The 22,465-nt window shown below is 38.7% G+C and overlaps 1 protein-coding gene across 2 annotated transcripts; it reads left to right on the top strand.

The window, feature by feature from the left end:
* Positions 1-469: 469 nt before the first annotated feature.
* LOC127430258 (hypermethylated in cancer 1 protein-like) lies at positions 470-21,973 on the top strand. 2 transcript variants are annotated; one of them, XM_051679941.1, is made up of 2 exons: positions 470-874; positions 9,138-21,973. In XM_051679941.1, the coding sequence occupies exon 2, from the start codon at positions 9,155-9,157 to the stop codon at positions 11,378-11,380; it is 2,226 nt and encodes a 741-aa protein (XP_051535901.1). In that variant the 5' UTR covers positions 470-874; positions 9,138-9,154; the 3' UTR covers positions 11,381-21,973. The 2 variants fall into 2 exon arrangements, with proteins under 2 accessions (XP_051535901.1, XP_051535900.1); XM_051679940.1 differs by lacking the exon at positions 470-874 and adding an exon at positions 2,517-2,699.
* The last annotated feature ends 492 nt before the right edge of the window (positions 21,974-22,465 follow it).

The following is a 22,465-nucleotide window of genomic DNA, read 5'->3' as shown; positions in this document are numbered from 1 at the left end:
TCGATACAGGAATAAAAGACTCTTGGCAGCTCATTTAAATCAAATCAGTATTCAAATGATTAAAGTAACAGATAAAAGTTGATGAATGTTTTAGGATGGGGAAAACATAATTTAGAAAATAAAAATAGAAAAAAATCAAATGTTGAGAGGAATTTAAGACACTAATCTTCCTTCATATAAACAGCAGGTGAAATTATGTGAAAAAAAAAAAAAAAAAAACATTGATTCTGAAACAAAATTAATTAATTAATTAATTAATTAATTAAAAAAAAATACATAAAAAAATAAAAATAAAAATAAAAATAAAGGAAATGAACTAAATTAAAGGAAATCAGAAATGGAGTTGGACGTGTGAACTTCAAATTAGTTCTGCTTCGTTCCACTGTGTCCGAAGTCATTTCAAATAGCCTATTTTTATTTTGAAATATAGCCTCACTCTCCCACAATGAATAACTTCCGTTTAACAAAACAAAAAAATACTTCACCTCAATTTCCACCCATTTAAAATGAACAAGTGCTCGATGTTAGATCAGGAATCTATTGCCACAGTATTTCCATTTTAATAATTCATTTCGCCTGCTTTAACGTGCGCTCTGCATTCAACTCAAATAACATGAGCCGTTAGATGTCGCTGCACACACAGTCTCCAGTGAGTCCGGAGTTTAACGCCGCTCAGGGTGCATCCAGATTCTGAAGTGTCTGATCCATTCGAACAAGAGCAGAGGGAGAGAGAAGGGGAGAAGGGTTAAGGACAAGGGACAAAACGGAAAAGTTTGCGTTACGGAGAGGAATTTGGACGTTTGATGATCTTTGGATGGGGGAATCCCGTATGGGGAAAGTCAAGAGCGGCTGGAGCATCAGACATGAATCCGAGGTGAGTTGAAAGTCTACATTAATGCACGCTTCGCGCTGAGGCGTGTGAGTTACCTGCGGCGCATTCAGGTGCGCTCAGTGAGCGCGTGCCAACATACTTATCCGCTAGATTATGATAATTGGCTCGTGCTGCAGGCGTTCCTGGACAGCGGGCGATATGAGAGTTATTGCACTTTTTATCAGACGTTTAATGTCAGATTTTGATACCCCTTATTATGTATCTAAAATACACAAAGAAGCAAAAAAAATAAAATAAAATAATAATAAAAAAAATAAAATAAATGCTTTCATAGCCAAATATATATAAAAAAAAATATAAAAAACAAAACAAAAAAAAAAAAAAAAAAAACAATAAAAAAATGTAATTGCAGTTTGATTGAGTTAACAAATTCATTTTAACCAGCAAATAAGCCAGAATAATTATGTTTCGTTTTAGGGAGCTGCTTGAATTGTTCAACATGCAATAAACTGCAGCCACTGTTAGCCTAAATATTGGGACTAAGTCAGTGGGCCAAAATATATGAATGGACATGCAAACCTGTTTAAAATAAAAATAATTTTAGACGTTAAGATTCGCCTTAATTAAAAAAAAAAGAAAAAAAGAAAATGGGTATGTAAATAAATAAAGTTCACATAGCCTACATCTAGTAGCCTATTCTTGAAACTCTGAAAATTTCCCTTGGTGTGCTCATCATGTCTACATTAATTTTGGTCATTGTGTTATGCATGTTGAGCGTTTCTGTATAAATATAGAGAGCCAATAGTAGTCTGTGTAAAAGTGTGAGTAAAGACTTGTTATGAACAGTGTCATTAAAGATGACACTGATGCTACAAATGCACCAATAAAAGATCTTACAGAGTAGCTGAAAATGATGCTTAGAACAAGCCGTGAATAATCCTTATACAATTCTTCAGGAAAAAATTATAGTTTACAAAAATTTCTTAACTGATATTGGTAAATTTGCAACTAATTGTGTCAGATTGAGTAAAGCCTACCATTTTTTTTTTGTCTGTCACAGCAGCAAACTAGGCTAGGCCTACTTTAAATAAACTAATTTTAGTTAACCAGAATTTTTGTGTAAACACGTGCACAAATAAAGAGGAAGCCTACATCTTTACTTTTATTATACTTTTACTACTAATTATATTAGTAAGATCATACGGAAGTTATGATCAAGGACACACATCATCCCTACTTAAATAGTTTACAGTCATAATAATACTCTTTAACGTTATTGATTAACGCCTGTCTCTTTAAGACGAAGCAGCTATGTGTTGTGAAGTTCAAGTTGGGGTCACTGTAAGTTCCTGCCCTTGATTTTACCTTTTAGTTTTATTATAGACTGACATCACACGGGGCGCAAAACACTCTCATGCAGCTCAGAAGCCCAGTTATCATCTCAAGTCGCGTTATTGCATCGACTCAAAAATAGCCAAGGAAATTACAAACATAAAAAAATCGAGAAAAACTGATGCAGGAGTAAGCACGTATTTTTATAGGCGGAGGAGAGAGAGAGAGAGAGAGAGAGAGAGAGAGAGAGATAGAGAGAGAGAGAGAGAGAGAGAGAGAGAGAGAGAGAGAGAGAGAGAGAGAGAGAGGGGTGGGGTGGGGGGGTAGGGGGTGAGATAGGAGGAAGGGTGAGCAACACGAAATTCATAGCAATTAATAATAAAAAAAAGAGTTGGCAGTTGTGCTCGGAAAACTGGCATGGTTTGTGGGGAGGCTGGCAGTTCAAAGTTGAAACGTCAGAAATGACTCCAAAACACTGTTGAGATGATCATTAAGGGAGACTTAGATCGGATTGCAGAAGAGATCGGGCATCCAGGTAACGTTTACATTTTAACATTAACTATAAAATCATTAAGCTTATTATAGTATTCAATCGTAAAAATACGAGCAGCCGTAAGCCTACATTTATTCTCATTTATGAGTTTTTTTTTTAATTTTTAATTTTTTTTTTATTTGGGAGCAATAGGTGAGCATGAAAAAAAGTTTTAAATAATAAGAACCAATACATTTTATTATTATAGGGTATCAACTCGCGAGTGTAACATGTTTATTTCTAGCCTGTAAATATGCTTATTGTCACATTTCAGAGGTTAAAAGTTTTTTAGAAGTTTCTGTTGATGGCGAAACGTTATCTTTTACATTTATTGCCTTCACAAAACCGAAGAGGTAACTTTGTTATACATTGCTCAACAAGTTTAGTGCATAATCGCAATGAGAGCCCAAAAAGTCACAAATTTGGTCTTTTATCACTCATACAGGGTTGAATTCATATGGTGGTGATGTGTTTGTGTTCGGGCTCTCAGCTCATCCTTATCTGAAAATACATGGTGTTTCACATGCGAGTGATTTGACTTTAAAGAAAGGGAATAATTTGATTTTAACTAAAGATACAAAATGTTTTATTACACTGATCCAGCATGCATATGAAGTTTGATCTGAAACTGAATGATCTCTTTAATTTCCGTTTAGTGTCAGTTACAGTATATTAGATGATATTCTCTGTTTAGACTAAACAACATATCCGACCATGTTTAGGAGACGGACAATGCAGTCCATAAAAGAGCTCTCAATAGTGCAGTTTAATAACTGAAAACTACAAGATTTAATAGACTGAGATAATTATGTAAACTTTTTTTTTTTAGATGCTTAAATAGTATGTAAAACGAAGTAATTAGGCTAAATATCGTGATATTTATGTCATAGCTAATGGGCCTAACTGGTCATTTTCTTTAGGTCAATTTTTTTTTTTTTTTCACTTTAATTAAAGTGTTACATTTAGGCCTATATTTTAAAAATGTTACATGCTCATAAACTGTGAGAATCACAGGCCTAACAACTTTTTGGGTCAATGTTTTCAATTCACTATTATTGTATCCAATGAGATTCTTATGGCAGGCTACAGTACAGGACATACATCTGTGAAAAGGACTACATCTGATATGTGGGTAGAATATTACCATCTCATCCCTGACTATAGTGGCCACATTTAGTGGACAGTGAGCTATCCTCCCAGTGGTATTTATGAATGAATATCCAGAGCTGCGCATGCTGAGAGAGCGCGAGAGAGGGATCCAGCACTCCGTAGAGTTTTCAGAGAATACAATAGCAGAAAGAGGAGCTGTGAGGAAGGTTTAGCGCATGTTTTCTTCTTTTCCAAACTCTTACCTTCAAACTATATACAAAACTGGCCGATAGACCTCAGGTGTTTTGCCGTGTGACTTTAAAACGTCCGTTGAACAGGATCTAAGACCAACTCTCGTTTCTTGGTGCCAAGAGGTTTTGCTGAGATAAAGCAGTTTTATCTTCCACTCACTCAACTCTCATGTCGTAAGACATATTAAGACTAAAACTTAAAAAACTACACTGCGCGTAACTCTTTTAAAGCAAATAAAATGGACTATTAAGCTATTAAACTATTATTTAAAAAATAATATGCTATTTGTTTCTATCTTGATTTCTCTTTGACAGAACAACATATGCTACTTATTAATGCAATTAAATGATATATGTGCCATTCCAAAAAAAAAAAAAAAAAAAAAAAAAAAATCTTGTGTATCTCCTCGTAGCTTATAGTTCACCAATTTTAAAAGATATACTGACCAATTGACTGTTTAATCCTTAAAGGTACATTAGAATCAGTGTATGGGGATAAATCTCATAGGGAGGACGCTTTTGTGGTTAAAAAGATGACAGACCGAGGGTGGAGAGAGCGAGAGAGAGCGAGAGAGAGAGCGAGAGAGAGCGAGCGAGCGAGCGAGCGAGCGAGAGAGAGAGAGAGAGAGAGAGAGAGAGAGATTTAAGAACACGAGCAGACCCCTTCCTCACCCCTAAACCAGCAAAATGACAACACAGACAAAACACAGGACTAAGAATACCAAACCACCTAAAATATGACCCACGTCCTATCTTTAATCCAGTCCCTGTACCATACCAAATATAGCAAACAACCTAAGACTCTGTCGCATCCTGATCATTCACTGTACGTCCAAATTATGCCATTATGTACTGATAGCTTCTGTCTACTAATTCAGATGAGTTATGCATTATAACAACTCTATATTAATTAATCAAAATATTATTAAGATCTGATTGTGCGTTCCTAAAGTCTTCTTAACGTTATAGCCTAGATTAAAACCCTTAAGGGCCAATAAAATAAAAAATAAAATAAAATAAAATAAAATACAATAAAATAAAATAAAATAAAATTATACATTTTGGTTTCAGCCTCAAATTGTGCCGGGTGCATCAAAGTGCGTTAAAGACGCATCATCTAAATCCGCAGGGTGACATGCTTGAGAGGATGCAAGTGTTTATGCGTGAAGTTTAAACAATCGTTTTAAACATGATTTACTTCCGTCACCGCTTCCCTTTCAACCTTATGCTTTGAACACCTGTCAGAGGAAATAAATAGACCTAATGTATTTTATTTTTCATTCACTCATAATATGACTGTCAGTGCTTGTCTGGCTAATTTTGAGCTTTCTTTCTTTCTTTCTTTATAACAAACAGGACTTTTACTTTTTTTGTTAAAAATTCCCTTAGCCTATAGGCCTATATTCTAATCTTTGTGTGCTGAATTTATGTTCTTCTTAAAAGCAACACATTTAGGACATAAATCGCAATAAATCATGCGCTCATATGTGCTTTCTCAAACCCTCAGTTAATGGAAATGCTGTGCGCCAAAAATGGCTCTTCACTTTAAAATACACCTGTCAGTGATGAGACGTGTCCGTGGGCAATAGGGGTGGGAATAAAAGCACAACTCTAGTGCTTTTTTTATTAAGAGGTATTTTTGACAAACGCTGAAGCGAGAGAGAGAGAGAGAGAGAGAGAGAGAGAGAGAGAGAGAGAGAGAGAGAGAGAGAGAGAGAGAGAGAGAGAGAGAGGGGGGGGGGGGGGGGGGGAGTTTTGGGGCGGACTGAGAAGAAATGTTGCGGGTGAGATTTGTTTGGTTGCGGTTTCTCCATTATTAAGATAATTTTTTAGGCAACAGGCAATTAATAGTGTGTCACCGCTTTGTTTCTGCGGTTTTAGCAAGTGCATTGCAGCTGTGCATTAATGAAAATATATCCTCTTTATAAATTACAAATTATGCGATTCCATCTAATCATTAAATTAACTCATTCGGAAATAAAACGGAACGCGTGATATGCATGATTTCATTTTGCATAACCTTAAACGCTTTTCATGCTGAGGCTGAATTCAATGGTATTAGGCTGAAATAAAGGGGAATGTAGCCTACAGGTGCACAGCAGACCACGAGTGACATTTATGTTAATAAACATGTAAATACATTCTGTGAACTCCAAGTGTTGATTGTGGATGTTTCACTTATCTAGGTGATATCTAAATATGTGTTTGTGGAATTTTATTTGACCATGTACCGGACTGAATGAATAGTTTTGACATACAAATGTACACAAATAATATATATATTAATAACTGAACATTATTTTTGTCCGTGTTTGTCTTCTCTGCTTCATAAAAGGTTGAGAACTCACAGTGACAAGCGCGTGTTCATGCGTCTGTGCAGTGCGCAGCTCCCTCTTTAGATCAAACAGGGAGAGATAAACTCACTTGATCGGCAACAGCGATTTTATTTGCATCACATTAAACTTTGCCTTCATCTTGAATTATAAGAATGAGTAGAAGCCACGTTTACTCACAATAACAACAAAGAGGAGTTTGACCAAAAAATGTCCATTTGGTTACGTCTGACATTTTAATGATGGTAAAATGTTTTATTCACTTTAGGACGCAGTTAAAGGCTTGGTGTTAGAGTTGCCAAGTAATACTAAGTTAAGGGCTAATTAAATGGAAGCTTAAGACTACAAACTATGGCATTCATCTAAGGAGTTTATTTTATACAATATCTAAGGAGTTTATTTTATACAATGAGATAAACAACGAGAGGATGAACTGATGTCGGGATGACTGGCTGTATTTATTTAGCTTCTCGTTTCCCATTAGTGAAACCAACCCCTAGAGATTCGGGACCCTAACAGTCCGTTTTGTCTCATATACAAGATCATCCACATGTAGCAGGATTTAAACAATATATTCTGGCGAATTTGTTGTGTTTATTATGTTTGCATGACAGTGGCCGTTGCATTCAGCTTAGAGTTTAAACTTTGCCTTGATGGTTGAATGTTTAGCCTGTGTAGTAATTTGTAGGCATCCTCTGTTAAGTTATCTTTTGAAAATGAATTAATTTGTAAGTCCCACTTCTATAACAGAGCATCCAATCATGAATTTGCTGCAGTTTTTGTCCCTGCTGGTTTATGCCTGCTGTTCATCACACTTGCAAAACCTTCAGTCTGACTTTGTTTAAAACTATACACACTACCTCTGGAATTCTTTATCAGGAAGACAGCAATATGAAAACATGTTTATACTGGCATTTTTCCTCTCTTTTTTCTTTCTTTTTTTGTTAACTGTATTTCACTGTAGGCTTTAAACATGTGGGTTTGTATCACGATAATGACAAAACCATTGCACTCTCACTTGGTCAGCTATAGCTCACTTTTATGGAGTCATTCTGATGCTTGCTGCATTAAAGGGAAAGTGGAATTGTATGAAAGTTGCCCTCAATCCCCTACCTTAGAGTCTACAAAGATATCAAAGAGTAAATGTAGAGGCACAAGACTCAGAAGCTCCTTTCTCATCATCTCATACTGCCAGACATGTTTTACAAGACAGATGTGTCCTGTGCAAGAGTAGTGCGTGTTATATAAACTATATCAATTAACCCTTTCATCCACACATCACACATATGTGATGGTTAATAACTGGGCCCCGCAGAGTAGCGTCACACATATGTGTTTCTGCAACAACCAGTTACGTTACAAGCTGTCAGATTCAAATCTGCTTTCGCGCGACACAGGCTGCGCTGGTCAAGAGTCTGTTATTTATATTAGCTCAAACAGTTACTCATACAGTCTTTTAAACCACAGAATACATTTATTTTATATACATACATTCAACTTGTCACCAAAGTACCACAATAAAAAGTTTACAGCTCTTATACGCACAGTCAATACATCAAACACGATCTTCCTCTGATGCGTGCTGCCAATTGTTTACATGAGTAGTGGTTGTCTCAAAGAGTCTTTTCAAGCACATAGTATGTTTATTTTATGTAACATACAGCCAAATTGTCACTAAAGAAACACGATAACAGTTCACAGCTTGTATATGCACAGCCATCATATCTAAACGCGATCTTCCCATGTACGCAGCCACTTCTGCTGATTAGGTGCAGATGCGCTTTTCATTCACACAAACAGCAACTCAAACAGTCTTTTAAGACATATAATACATTTGTTTTCTTCCAAACTTTCACAAAAGTACCTCAATAAGTTTAAAACTCATATACTCACAGTGAAAACATGCTGATCGAGCGCGATTATCGGATGCACGCAATCAAGCCTGTTTACATTAGCGCTTGACACACACACACACACACACACACACACACACACACACACACACACACGTTGGCATTGGTGGTTTACGAGGACTCTCCATAGACATAATGATTTTTACCCTGTACAAATTTACTATTCTATCCCCTGTAACCTTACCCCTAAACCTAAGCATCACTGAAATCTTTTTTGCATTTTCAAAAAAAAACATTGTTTAGTATGTTTTTTAAGCTGTTTGAATTACCGGGACACTAGGTATGTCCTCATAAACCACCTTTATAGCATAATACCCTCATAACAGCTAGTGTATAACCTAAAAAAATGTCCTTGTAAACCACCAAAACCAACTCACACACACACACACACACACACACACACACACAATGTCTGAGAAGTCAAACAGTGCATATAGGCAAACCGGACTGCTGATATTATTTGTTCATATATTTTTTTACAGCTAGAAAAATGAAATAAATAAAACAAAAACAGTATAGCAGGCATAAACCACATGTTCACATGTTTACTATATTATTAAGTAATTTGTATTTTTTTTTATTATGTTTTATATACAAAATATTAAAATAAAAAAAAAAAATACTTGTCTATACTCTGCCCCCCCTCTACCGGCTGTGCAGTGTCATGTGCAAAAATAACTCACTCCAAGGGTCACTGCAGAGGAATTTGGACGCTTATGAAAAGGATAAAAAGAAATTGGAATGGGAGAAATTTATAAAAGAAATTGGAATCTTGTATGAAAGTGCGTTTAAGTAAACAAAATTTCAATTGATTCAAGGCTTCTTCTGAATGGATACATTTCTGTTCTGTTTCAGGTGGTGGTCTGAAGTCGATGCTGGATGCCATGGAAGTCCCAAGTCATGCTAGGCACCTCCTCTTGCAACTGAACACACAACGTACCAAGGGCTTCTTGTGTGATGTCATAATTGTTGTGCAGAATGCACTGTTCCGTGCTCACAAGAACATTCTGGCAGCTAGCAGCCTCTACCTTAAGTCTCTCGTTGTTCATGACAACCTCATCAATCTGGACCATGAGATGGTCAGTCCAGGTGTCTTTCGAGTCATCCTTGACTATATCTACACAGGACGCTTAAGTGAAGGTGACCCCACATCTCCCACTGAGCCAAATATAGGGGCAGTGTTGGCAGCTGCAAGTTACCTGCAACTGCTGGACCTGGTGGCTCTGTGCAAGAAGAAGCTGAAGAAGAATGGAAAGTACCACTTACGCCCCAACCCTGGGTTTTTGCCTTACAAGATTGGCCCTGGTGGGGTAGGGGGAGGACGGTTTCGCGTATCCACTCCAGTCATTCACTCCTGCCTCTCTGGTGGCGTAGTTGGCACTCCTCGACCAACATCATTAGAGGATATGCACCATCTGCCACTGGCCCCCCACGCAGGAGAGCTTTATGCCCCAGCTCCCATACAGGGTCCACCACCTTACCCTCCAACAAAGGCATCCCTGTCACCACAATCAGGCCTGCGCTTACCCCCCACTGACAGGAACTGCTCATCCGTCTTTGGCCTTGACCTGTCCAAGAAAAGCCCCAGTTCCCAGTCACAGCTCCCTTCCAGTCACCCGTACTTGATCTCCTCTCTCCACCCAGACGAGGAGCCTCAGGGGGAGCTGGACCAAAGAACCAGCCCCCTGCTCAGCCCCAATGATGGCTCCAGAAAAATGGAGATAGCCCACCATGCAGGGTCCCTTACCCCACATCCTTTCCCTCTCTCTAACCATCCACTTGCACCCCATCTTCCCAACCTACACCGTTCTCAGGGCCAGGAGCCGTACCCCTGTCCTCCCAGTCCTGAGCCCATGGAGGACTCCAGAGAACAAGGCAGAGATGGCTCAAGCATCTACCGCTGGATGAAGAATGAACCGTCCAATCCAGAAGACGAATATGAGGAGGATGATGAAGATGATAGTGGAGGAATGGGTGAGCAAGATAAAGAGAGACACCACCAGCACATGAATCACCATAAGAACAGCGAAGAAAAGCTGAATATGAGTGAGAGGGGCTACGACAGAGGTACTGTGACCTGTGATGATGGTGAGGATGAGAATGTGACTGGAAGTGAAGAAACGGGGAGCAGTGAAGGCCGTTCATCTCCCCCTGGTGCAGGTGGGAGATATCACATACCGTATGAACCAGAGAGTTTTGGAGATAACTTGTATGTGTGCATCCCATGTGACAAAGGCTTCCCCAGTTCAGAGCAGCTCAATGCCCATGTGGAGACTCATACAGAGGAGGAGCTCAACAATGGCAGTGAGCTGGAAAACAGCAACAATGGCAGCAAACCCAACAATGCCCATGGACCTACAAGCTTGAACAGCTCAAGCAGTCTTCACAGCCCCTTCTTAGATAGCAAATCAGGGCAAAACCTCCATCCTATTGGCCTGGGAGAGATCATACGACCATATCGCTGTTCTTCCTGCGACAAGTCCTATAAAGACCCTGCCACACTGCGGCAGCATGAAAAGACACACTGGCTGACCCGCCCATACCCATGTAGCATCTGTGGCAAGAAGTTCACCCAGCGTGGTACCATGACACGCCACATGCGCAGCCATTTGGGCCTAAAACCATTCGCTTGTGATGCCTGTGGGATGCGTTTTACTCGGCAATATCGCCTCACGGAGCACATGCGTATCCACTCTGGAGAGAAGCCATATGAGTGCCAGGTATGCGGGGGCAAGTTTGCTCAGCAGCGCAACCTCATCAGCCACATGAAAATGCACAGCAGTGTAGCAGCCAGTGGAGGACTCACTCCTGATGGTAAGCTGAAGATAGACTTCACTGAGGGCATTTATCCCTTGAGTAAGTACACCGTTGAACATCTGGGTCTGAAGCAGGAGAAAACCTCAGATCTTCTCACGGCCTCTCAGCACCTGCTGGCTGATGCCAAGGCCATGGAGAGCCTCTACCCACTGTCAAAGCTGGCTGCAGTACATCTCGGCCTCACACACAATAAGATGGACATCCTAAACCAACCACTTCCACCTACTCCCCAGCAGCTCTCAGCGGAGGCTCGCACCATTGACCGCTACTCTCCCAGCTAGAGGGGGGAACCACTAACTATACTTTCCAAAGAGACATCACTGTATACCATTCACAGTATTCAACTCGCACCTCATCTTTATTTGAACTTGCACCTCAAAGAGTGGAGGCCAGAAAGTTTTGGCTATAAAATGCACACAGACTGTTTGACTTCTAAACGTGCCTTTCTTTGCTGATTTTTGCAGTACATGTATTTCCTAAATTACTTTTCTAAAAGGAGGAAACAGCTTTATTTATAATCTGTTTTGACCATGGACAAATAGACAATGCAGTATTTATATGAAAACAACTTCTTTTTTGTTCAATCAACCGAGCCAAATAACCAATTGAAAACCAAAAAGAGATTTTTATTTATTTTTTGTTTGTTGCAAAAAGCCAAAGAGAAAATGTCAAAATGTTACAGAAGAGTGTTGCAGTCATACCCTAAACCTGTGTACTAAATATTATTGGTGTATATAGAAAGAAAAAAAAAAAAGCACATATGAACAATATTCAGGGCTTCTGTCCAGAATGGAGAGGGAAATCTGGACAAATGAAAAAGCCAAACCTATGGGATTTTATAGTAATTGGAGGACTTTTTATAGACTATTTTTGGAGTACTGGATCACCTGTATCTGATTTTCCATCTCTGTGAATGGCCCAGTTTTTTTCCATACTAAAGGGAGCAACTAACAGAAGAGTGTGTTTGTTCCAGGACTTAGGTAAAGTGAAGCTTTTCTCTGCATTGATGTAGATGTGATCCCCTTCAGCATGGCGTGAGAGCGAGCTCACAGAGTGATATTTCATTTTTCTTTTTTTTTTTTACCTTCAAATGTATTGTCTCTTTATGTTTCCTTTCCTCCAACTCTTTCTTTTACTTCACACACCAAGTGCCTTTAGTTTGTTATTGGAAATGTAGCAAGTACTGCCCTGTGATCTCACAACTGGAATGTCTTTGCGCATATTCCGATCATGATATAACAATCTGTCCACGTATTTCAGTCCATCTGGTGTGACAGACTAAGCATGGGCGGCGCTTTTGAAAATTGAGTAATATTTATAGCAGAACAATCCTGCTTTAAATATGTTGCAGTTGACCCCTTTCAGAAAGCAAGCCAGTCTACAATATTCTTTTAAGCTAGATGTTTCTTTTGCTACAAATCGAGTGTATCTGACCAAACAGTGACATTTTGTGAATTACTGATTTAGACACACCTTTAAGAGCCTCCCTTATGTGAATTATCAGAGAGCACCTCCTCACCCCTATTATGGTGCAGTTAATTTAAGGCTAATGTAACTGCTTTAACCCAGTTGTGCCAAATGCACACACATATGTAGAGCTGCTAATGTGACAACCATCTGAACATAAGGAGCAGGACTTTCTATCTCTCTCTGATACTGTAAGCACAGATAGAAGCAGCTGGTCCACTCAGGGTAAGCCCTGTGAAATTTCAGATTTTCGAAGCCCATTCGCGCTTGTCTGTCCCACTGATCTTGGATTTGATGCCAGTTGACCAGGCCCTGTGATGTACATGCTTCCTGGATATACACCCTAATCCCCCAGCTACTGCACTAACAGACCATAAGCTACATTCATCTTCAAAACTGTACAGCAATGAATCCATCAATCCTTTCCTAACCTGTTAGGGTCACAGCCCTTGCTTGCTTCCTTTTTGTAGTCTTAAAATTTAGCTGGTTTGCCTCTTGATGTATAATAATATTTTCCCATGTATGTTAATGCATCTTCTAAAGAGATACGGCACCCCACAGTTTTTTAAAGTATTCCAAAGAGATCTTTCCCTCTGACCTTAAGTGAAACAAATATTTGTTGACCACTAGTTACAATTACAACCTCAGTGGGTGAATGTGAAGAAACAACGAATGCACTGTGAAAGAACTAATGAATCTTCAAGCTTTAGACCTTAGTGAATCTTGAGGGTATTTGAGACAAATTACCTGCTTTACTCTTTAGCATGTTGGCTAATCAAGGTTGTTTTCTTTCTTTCTTTTGTTGGTCAGCCTTAACTCTCTTACTGAAAGCAAAGTGAAATTGGTGCTTACCTCAGGACTGAAACAAAGTTTTGGCAATAGTTTGACACATAAGGCACACAAACGCACATAAACACTCATGCTCTCTGTCTCTTACATATATACATCTACACTCAAGTACACTCTATCTGAAGGGATCTTATTGTCTTTAAACCTGTGGTTATTTCATGTTAAAAGTATGTATTTTGTTCTGAAATGATTTTTTGAAATTACTTTTTTTTCTGAGTAGCCTATGCAACTCTCTTCTATTTGTACATTTACATATTCTATTGTTCAATTAAATGGTAAATTACTTTATTACCATAAAAGGCAAATTTTTAAATTAAAAATGATTTCATGATAAGAATCAGTATTTCCGCAATATGTTCCTCTGTACACTTGAAGGTACTTAAAATACATAGCATGGTTTTAAACTCTAAGAGGAATGGCAGACGGTAACTTAGTTTTCTGTTAATGTTATGCTGTATAAGAAATGTGTGTTTATCAATAATTTGCTGCAATCATAAACACTTGGCTGAGTTGGTAAGGAGAGAAGCATAGTTTCTGAAGTTGATTGACCCATTTGTTCTGGGCGGGCCTGCAATAACTTTCGCTGACCTCTTTGCCGAGAGGAGGATTAGACTCCCAGTGAGGTTTTGTATACATGTACTATTAAACCACACACATGAAACCAGCTTGTTTGGGGCGAGACAGATGCTGAAGTTTCCCAACACTCTTAAGTGGACAGCAGAGTTCCAAAAATTCCTCTCAACGTAATTTTGCAAAACACATGAAAATAGTCTGGGCACAGCAGTTTGTTTGTATCCAAACTAAACCCAGAGCATAAACGGGATACAAATCTTCTGACTTGAAGCAAAAAACAATATTACAGCTTTCATAACAGTTGAAACTTTGACCGCAGACATATTAATACACGCTGAGGAGATGTGACAGACCGTTTGAAGTGGATTTCAGTGGTGGGAAAATAAATCTCACACTCCCCCTCTCCACCATTCATTAACTCGGCTCTCATCGAAAATCTATCGCTCTCTCTCTATTTCCTGCTGTCCGAGAGACAAAACAAGAGATGAAAAGAGGGCTTTAAAGAAACTCCATTTTGGTTTCAAAAGCACAGAGAAAAGATATCACCTTTGTGCTACTTCGTTTAGTAATGCTCTGACAGGGCTGGGAATGTAGAGGTGTGCACATGTGCATAATGAGTCAGGGTGAGGGGGCAGGTGGGTTGTGGGTGCATGTTAGGTTGAGTTTTTGTACATACAATCAATTTGAAAGTCAAAAGTGCAGGAGCATTTGCAAAGGAGTAAAGTTAAGCTGAGGAAGTGAACTTTTGACTCTGTAGTAGCAGCGAGATGGATGGTTGGTGTGGTTCTGCTCTGAAGCAGAAAGGCAGATGATGATAGAGAGGCAGAGAGACACAGAGAAAGAGGGTGAAAAGAGAGGGTGAAAGAGAACAGAGCAAGTTTGGCGGGTGGACTGCAACCATTGTCTATCTATGGAAGAGTAGATTTTAAACCTCCATCCTATTTAGATATAGAATGCTGGGTCTGTTCTCCTCAAAGCGACTTAGTAATCTTTCCCTCCTTTCTTTAAAGTTGGATATTGGCAGTATTTGACAGCTCTGAGTCATTAACCCTCTGGTCACCCTGCTTGTCCTCCTTATGTGCCAAGCGAAGAGAAATAAAATGTGAGATATGGTGTAAAAAAATGTGGAACAATATTCTCTCTGATCATGCTTCATAAATGTGTCCAAGGGAAATATTCCTCTCAGCCTCAAGAAGCCCACATAATCAGAGTTAAAACCAAAGCTTAACCAAAGCTGATCGTAAAGTTTATAAGAAACAAATATACTAGAGAGAGAGGGTGATCTAAGGGGCTGTTCAGGCCGAATGTATTCTTGCGCAAAAAAAACTAGATACAATGCAACGAATTGAACAGAACAGGTGTCTCATGACATGGTTTAAGAGCTGAAGTTCTTTTTAACCTGACACTAGGTCTAAAATATGCAGTGTTCCTGCATGAGACACTGAAAAATAAAGACATTGTTAAAACTTAGGCAAATTAGAATGGGCAAATTAGAATGTTTAAAAGTGAAATTTAAAGCTTCTTGCTACGTTAGTGAGAAGGGGCTTTCACAGGACTCGCATCAGCGTGTCAACGCAATGTTTTGACCTCCAATGAAAACCCGCTGCAGAGAACCCCCATATCAGAGAACATTCCAACAACCTTGGCAAACGTTACGTGAAGGCCAGGAACAAAAGTTTTTAAAATAATGTTAATGGAACAATCTACACAATGTTATTAGTATTCAATAAAAGTTTAGAGAAAACATTCTTAGTGCAACCTTTCAATATTGTTCTACTCACATTTAGAAAACTTTTCATGGTTCCCACAACCACAATGTAATGTTTGGAACATACATTTTTTAACTGTGAATGTCTTGTTTTGATTTTAGTGCTAACAGCACCCAAGTATTAATATGCCATTTGAATTTTCCAGTTATCATTGGCTGCCGATTCGAAAAGACAATGGCAATGGCGTCAAAGTTAAAAATAGTTTGCATTAAATTGCTTGACAATGCTTGGCTAATGCTTCACTTCATAGACTTCAATGTATTCTGTAATGCTAACAAGAGTCATGTGGAAGCCCCCAAAATGAAGAGCTAATATTGCGGCTTCACCACAGGTCTGATATAAATCACACAGGAAGGTTGGTTGCATGTATTTAAAGGATTTGTTCCAAAACTTAGTGAGCATCCTCTGGAGCAGCATTTTAAGACATCATAGGCATGCTCCCGACACAAAGGCTGTTCCAAAAGGTAGCTAGGTACGTATCTTAATTATGCTGCCTCTTAAGATATCTTGTTTTGGCCAATTCTAAGGTAGCATCGGATGTGTCCTTCCCTGGGTAGGCGATCACAGAATGCACTGTGATGTAGTGATGGGAAGTCCGATTCTTTTCCATGAACCGGTTCTTTCGGATGGTTAGTTTCAATGAACTGGTTCAAAAAGCCGATTCATCAGTTGATTTATGTCATCACATAATGACGTCACTATATATAATGCTAATACGCTGCCGTCATAGAATACACGCACAAACACATTCAATAAAGCCATATGTAAGGGCGTATTGCTGATTATAACATTATATTTAAGTTATAATAATAAGGGTGTTTATTGTCATCAGTGTTTCATTCAGTGATCTTACAACACATCCTACATTAAAGTTTTGCATCTAAAGCACCCAATACTGACACTGATATACAAAATTTTTAAGGAATAAAAAGTGATTAAACTAGTCTTAATCAACTCACCCTTTTTTACAGAAACCATGATCCAGCTCATCACAACTTCAGATATAATCTGCATGCAAAATACTCAATAGTAAAACTTTTTACATCTCTCGATTGAAACGTTTCGTCCCCTCATTCAAGTCCTCGGTTCACGCATGCTCATCAGCTGCTCCCTGATCAGCAGTTCTCAGTATTATGTCCGAAAGAGGCGATTTTCAGTTCAGTGTACTGGTGACTTGAGAACTGATGTGATCGACTCAATGTACTGTTGCCTGGCGAACTACTGTCCTCGGATCAGTGTACTGTTGACTCGAGAACTGCTGTGATCGACTCAATGTACTGTTGACTCAAGAACTGCTGTCCTCGGATCAGTGTACTTTTGACTTGAGAACTGCTGTGATCGACTCAATGTACTGTTGACTCGAGAACTGCGGTCCTCGGATAAGTGTACTCTTGACTCGAGAACTGCTGTGATCGACTCAATGTACTGTTGACTCAAGAGCTGCTGTCCTCGGATCAGTGTACTGTTGACTCGAGAACTGTTGCGAATGACTCAATGTACTGTTGACTCGAGAGCTGTAGACTGGATCATCTTCATACGTTGATAAAACGGTAATACAATCAAGTTATAAACATATTTCCAGTATGTTTTATTTTTTACACTCTCTGTTTCTCACAAAATACACCTGAAATATACATTTCGCCCCTTAATCACACATGCTCAATGTCAGCAGTTCATTGGTTCTCAGGTTGTCAGACACATCCGAAAGATGCGATTCTCAGTTCAGTGTACTGTTGACTCGAGAACTGTTACGAGCGACTCGTACTGTTGACTTGAGAACTGTTGCGACCCGAGCGTTCAGTCCGATTTGTGAACTAGTTGGAGCAGTTAATTGCAAAGAAGAGTTGGCAAAAGCAGATATCACCAGTTCTAGGATCCTATTACTCCCGGTTAACGGCTCATTTAGATTCGGAGTGTCAGGCACATCCGAGAGACAGGTTAAGAGAGTAACTTGTGGATCAGTGTTGACTCGAGACGCGAACTGTTTCAAAAGTTTCAGTCCAATTTGGTGAACTAGTTCAACTCTTTCACTAAAAAGAACCAGTTCAAAAGAACGATTTGTTCACGAACTGGAAATCACTACCGTGATGAGCTCAGCGGAAAACTAAATCCAAGATGGCGGTCGAAGCGAAAGAAATTTAGATTAAAAATATATTTATAATCAGGGTTGGGAGGGTTACTTTTGAAATGTATTCCACTACAGATTACAGAATACATGCTGTAAAATGTAATTTGTAATGTATTCCATTAGATTACTCAAAGTCAGTAATTGGTAGATTTTTTCACTTGTTTTGACTATAAAAACTCTGCCAGTTAGACAAAATACACTTGTTAAAAATACATTCTCTGAAAAACCTAAATATCTTATGCAGTGTTGTTTCTAAAACAAGATTAATCAAATTGATCTTGTTTTAAGGATGTTTTGATATTTTTACAGGAAAACAATATGAAAATGATCAAGAAAACGATTTTTGCCCTAATATCAAAGGTCTTTCTAGAAAAAAATAAATAATGATCTAACGTGAATTTTCTTGATAAAAAAATATGATGTGCATGTAAAATGGCTAGAAATAGCATTTTAGCATAGCATAAAGCTGACAATTTACACAAGGTTATTTCTATTTCTTCTGCTCCAAACTTACTTCAAACTTACTTCTCTGTCTGCTCGTATGAATGTAACACATCATAAGAAAGTGTTTCACCGCTGTTCAAATGCACTTGGTATCGCATCATTTATATGTATAAATGTTTTCCATCTGAAAGGACTAAATATTAAATGAAACAAATGACAATAAAATGCAAAGTAATCTCTTCAGTAATCAAAATACTTTTTGAATGTAATTGTATTCTAATTATCAATTATTTAAATTGTAACTGTAGTGGAATACAGTTACTTATATTTTGTATTTTAAATATGTATTCCCGTTACATGTATTTCGTTACTCCCCAACCCTGCTTATAATCCATTCAATACTGAAAAGTATCGATAAATAACAGTTTAATATGACACAAAACTGACTATTTTACCCAAAATGTGTGTGTGTGTGTCATGCATATTTAGACTCATTAGAGGGTCGTGTCGTTTCTCTTGTGCCACCTGTATTGAAATTAGTTGCAAGATGAGTGTCCCGTGTGCTGTGCATGAGGAGGCTATTTGAATGATGCACGGAGCTGCCATCTATGTAGAGCGTTCCAAATCGCTCTCTTGTGAGGCATTATTTCAGCAAGGATGCTGCCATAGAGTAGAAGACAGCTGCCTATGTAGGCAGTAGACAGTGAGGCAGCTCACTAAGTTTTGTAACAGATCCAAAGTGTCAATTTATGCACATCCTCTGAATCTGTAGAGATAATCTTGACAGCCTAGTGATTCTTAGAATTGCTATTGATAAACTGGGCTTCACTTCCTTCATACAGCTGGTGCAATCTGTATACTGTTTGAGCATGCTGTGCATTTTTTCCTTCATCTAGGTATAAATTGTTGATCTTGACTTATTTTAAACAGGCTACACTGAGTCATGTGTGGGCATGTGAAATTTTCCCGGATGTCTTGATGAAATCGGTGTGGCCCACAGTGCACCTGTCCATGCATCTGTCTCTTACTGTCCCAGTAAGAGGAGGGCGCATTGACAAATTTTACATTAATCTTTGTCATAGCATTCTTGCGGATTCATATTTGAATCATGATTTTGAGTCACTTCACGAGAACTTGCATTTCTCAGCAGTCTTCACGTTCAGGCCACTCCTTCTTCTTCCCACTCATTCTCCTCCCTTCATTCTCCTCCCTTCATTCACCACACCATCTTTCCCAAGACCATCTTTTCCCAGCACATTTCAATAATCTTTCCCCTATCTCTGAGAGAACCACCTTGAACATCTCCCACAGTCTGACCCACAGTGCTGAGCACTTGCCCACACCTCAGATGAAGAGGCATCCAGCTGTTTTTCATGCTGAAGAAGACAGTTGTCTAAATGTTTATGTGAATAACTACTTTTTTTTTCTTCACACCCTGACAGAGTTCCCGAGTGAACTTAAAGGCATGTGTTAATATTCTCTAAAGATCAAGATCGACTAAATAAACAGAGGACAAGGCTATTGTCTGTGACTTCATAACTACAAAAATTTACCAAAGGCACAGATAAAAGAGGAACCTTTGTGATTAAGGAAACTTGATGATATAAAAGGGAAATGCTGTACTTGCCAGTATGGCCAACATGTTTAGCACTGCATAATTGTTGTTTGTTTGTGCAGATGTGCTAGCCTGCCCCTGAATATGTGAGAGTGAGAGAGAAACTAACGAAACTGACAAGATTAATGTTCATTAAATGTTGTTTTCTGTTCATTTTCTTCCCTGTTGAAAAGATCAGCAAATGTTGTGTTTTCGATACTGGTCCCAAACATGATATGGTGGTGTGCTGGTGTTCCTACAGACCGATCACACTGTGAATTCAGTAAAAGTAGGTAGGAAGTTTTGATGCTATGCTTACAGAAAATCGAATTACTGCCCCTAGTGCCCAAAGCTAGAAGTGTTGTTAAACATAGAGTATGAGAGTGTGTGAGCTCCAGTTTCCAATTTAAAATGTCCACAGAGTGGTGCCAAAAGCGATTTATATTTTTAGTTTTTTAAATGATGTAATACAATCAACAGGAATGTGTGTTTTATCAATTCTACCCCCTAACTCCAAACCCGACCCTAAACCTAACCGTCAGTGGAGTATTTTTCAGCCAAAAAATGCAACCTCTGAATCACGCTCACCATTGTTATGTGAACAGGATTACTTCCTGTTTCGGAGGTTGCTCAAACAAAATACTATCTGTAGCACTACAAGGAAATGTGTTCACGCTTGAACTAATGCAAAAATGTCTGACTGGGTATGCCACTTGTCAGTAAATTGGCAGAATGGGGTTGATTTCAGGGTACATTAACTTTTCGAAGCAACATGCCAATTGTGATCATGTTGGCTCCAACCAGGCTTCTAAACAAGCTTAACCAGGAAGCCTCCTTTGGTCAACCAGATCCATCAGAAACATCATGCTGGTTGACAATTTTTTTTGCTGGTGAACAACATGGCTACGCTGATCCACCAGCAAGACCAGCACCAAACCAGTATAAACCAACTTGGTCTAAGGTGGTCTTTTCCATAGGCAATTGTCATCCTGTGGGACCGATTTTACAAAACAACTTCTTGTATTGTTGACCTTGTGATGGGTCACTAAACACAGCATGTAGAGAACCATTTTTCAAGAGTGTCAAGTTACATTTAAGTTGTTTATTTTTTTTTAAAGTGGCATTGAGTTGAGGCATAATAGTGATGCAGGATCATATTTCGATTTCGATGCTTATGCGCTGAGCATCAGGATAGATTTACCAGGCCCTAAAATTAAAACCTTATCTCACTGTGACAGGAACAGGCTGTCTTTGTGCTGGCAGCGAGGTCCCGTAGCTACCAATGTCTTCTTCAGCATGTTTTGTTTGGTGTGAAAGCTATGCTGTACCCCATCCAGAGCTGAAACTCAGTCACAGCAGAGCTCAGATGAGCTGATTAGACAAAATCAGCAGACTGCAAGTGAATTTCCAGGCTACAGTGCAGTACGGACCATTCTGAGCTCTGTTTGTATTTTTGCAGCTCATCCTTGAATAGACATGCTTAAAAATTCTGTACAGCGTAACCAAACATATAAACAACAGGAAAAGTTGGATCCATTGGCAAAACAGAGTGCCTGATATTATTGTGCCGCTGGTAGTCATGCATGACCACACACACACACACACTTGCAGCTGGATGGCAAACAGCCCTGGCATTTCTCCCTGTTCCAGATTAGGTCAGATTTAATTAGACTGCCCTGCTTCTTTTGGAGTGTCGCTTTGAGTTTAAAAAGCCATTACTAAAGCACAGGCAGTGTTACTGACAAGGCGAAGCTAAAAAAGAGACCAATCAGAACATCTCGAGATGGTTGCAAGGTCTACACACACACATGTATAGGCTACACACGGTATACATATTGCTTTTATTTAAAATGTATTTAGCGTAATGAAGAATAAAAGAAGTGGGGTGAGGTTGTGGCTCGGAGTACAAAAAAGAAAAAAAGGGCCAGTACATAAACCAGACACCAACCAAAGAGCTAAAGTAATGGTAGGCATTTAGAAGTAGAACCCCCCACCCCCACCACAGTGTGAACAGAGAAAAAGAGGAAAAGGCACAAACTCACCCAACAACCCAGCTCACTGTGAATGTTCCCATTACTCTCGGGCCAAGTAATACACCAGCATGTCTGTTTTGATTTTACTGATCACCATTTCTTCTTTTTCTGAACTTCTTTCAAATATAACACAATTTATTATGCCACTTTCAAGTGCTTTCTTGCAAGATTTACATGACCAAAAAAGGCAATACAAATACATTTGAGCAGTATTTTTTTTAATTGCGTTGTCAATAGTTTATTTCTTTCCTAACAAAATGCTTTTACTGAAATGAATGTATTTATTGCATGTGAAATGTTTTATAAGATTTTTGTATAAATTTCAATTGTGGGGTAATAAAATTGTGTTCTTTAATTCCAGTATCTTAATGAATGACTTTGATAAGGCTTTTAATTGTTTTAAAAGCCATTGTGAAAATGTATTTTTTTTTCTCCATATTATCTGAATCAACTTGCCAATAAACAAAAAACATTCACAGAAATTGCATGACCAAATTTATTTTTATTTA

The sequence above is a fragment of the Myxocyprinus asiaticus genome, chromosome 39 (assembly GCF_019703515.2).
Source record: "Myxocyprinus asiaticus isolate MX2 ecotype Aquarium Trade chromosome 39, UBuf_Myxa_2, whole genome shotgun sequence".
Taxonomy (NCBI): Eukaryota; Metazoa; Chordata; class Actinopteri; order Cypriniformes; family Catostomidae; genus Myxocyprinus; species Myxocyprinus asiaticus.
The sequence above is the reverse complement of the archived record's forward strand: the minus strand, read 5'-3'. Positions and strand labels throughout refer to the sequence as shown.

Bases quoted from the DNA above. Each gene is read 5' to 3' on its own strand.
- LOC127430258 (XM_051679940.1), top strand. From the start codon at position 2,648: ATGATCATTAAGGGAGACTTAGATCGGATTGCAGAAGAGATCGGGCAT. The intron at 2,700-9,137 runs GTAACGTTTACA...GTTCTGTTTCAG, and splicing joins AGAAGAGATCGGGCATCCAG to GTGGTGGTCTGAAGTCGATG.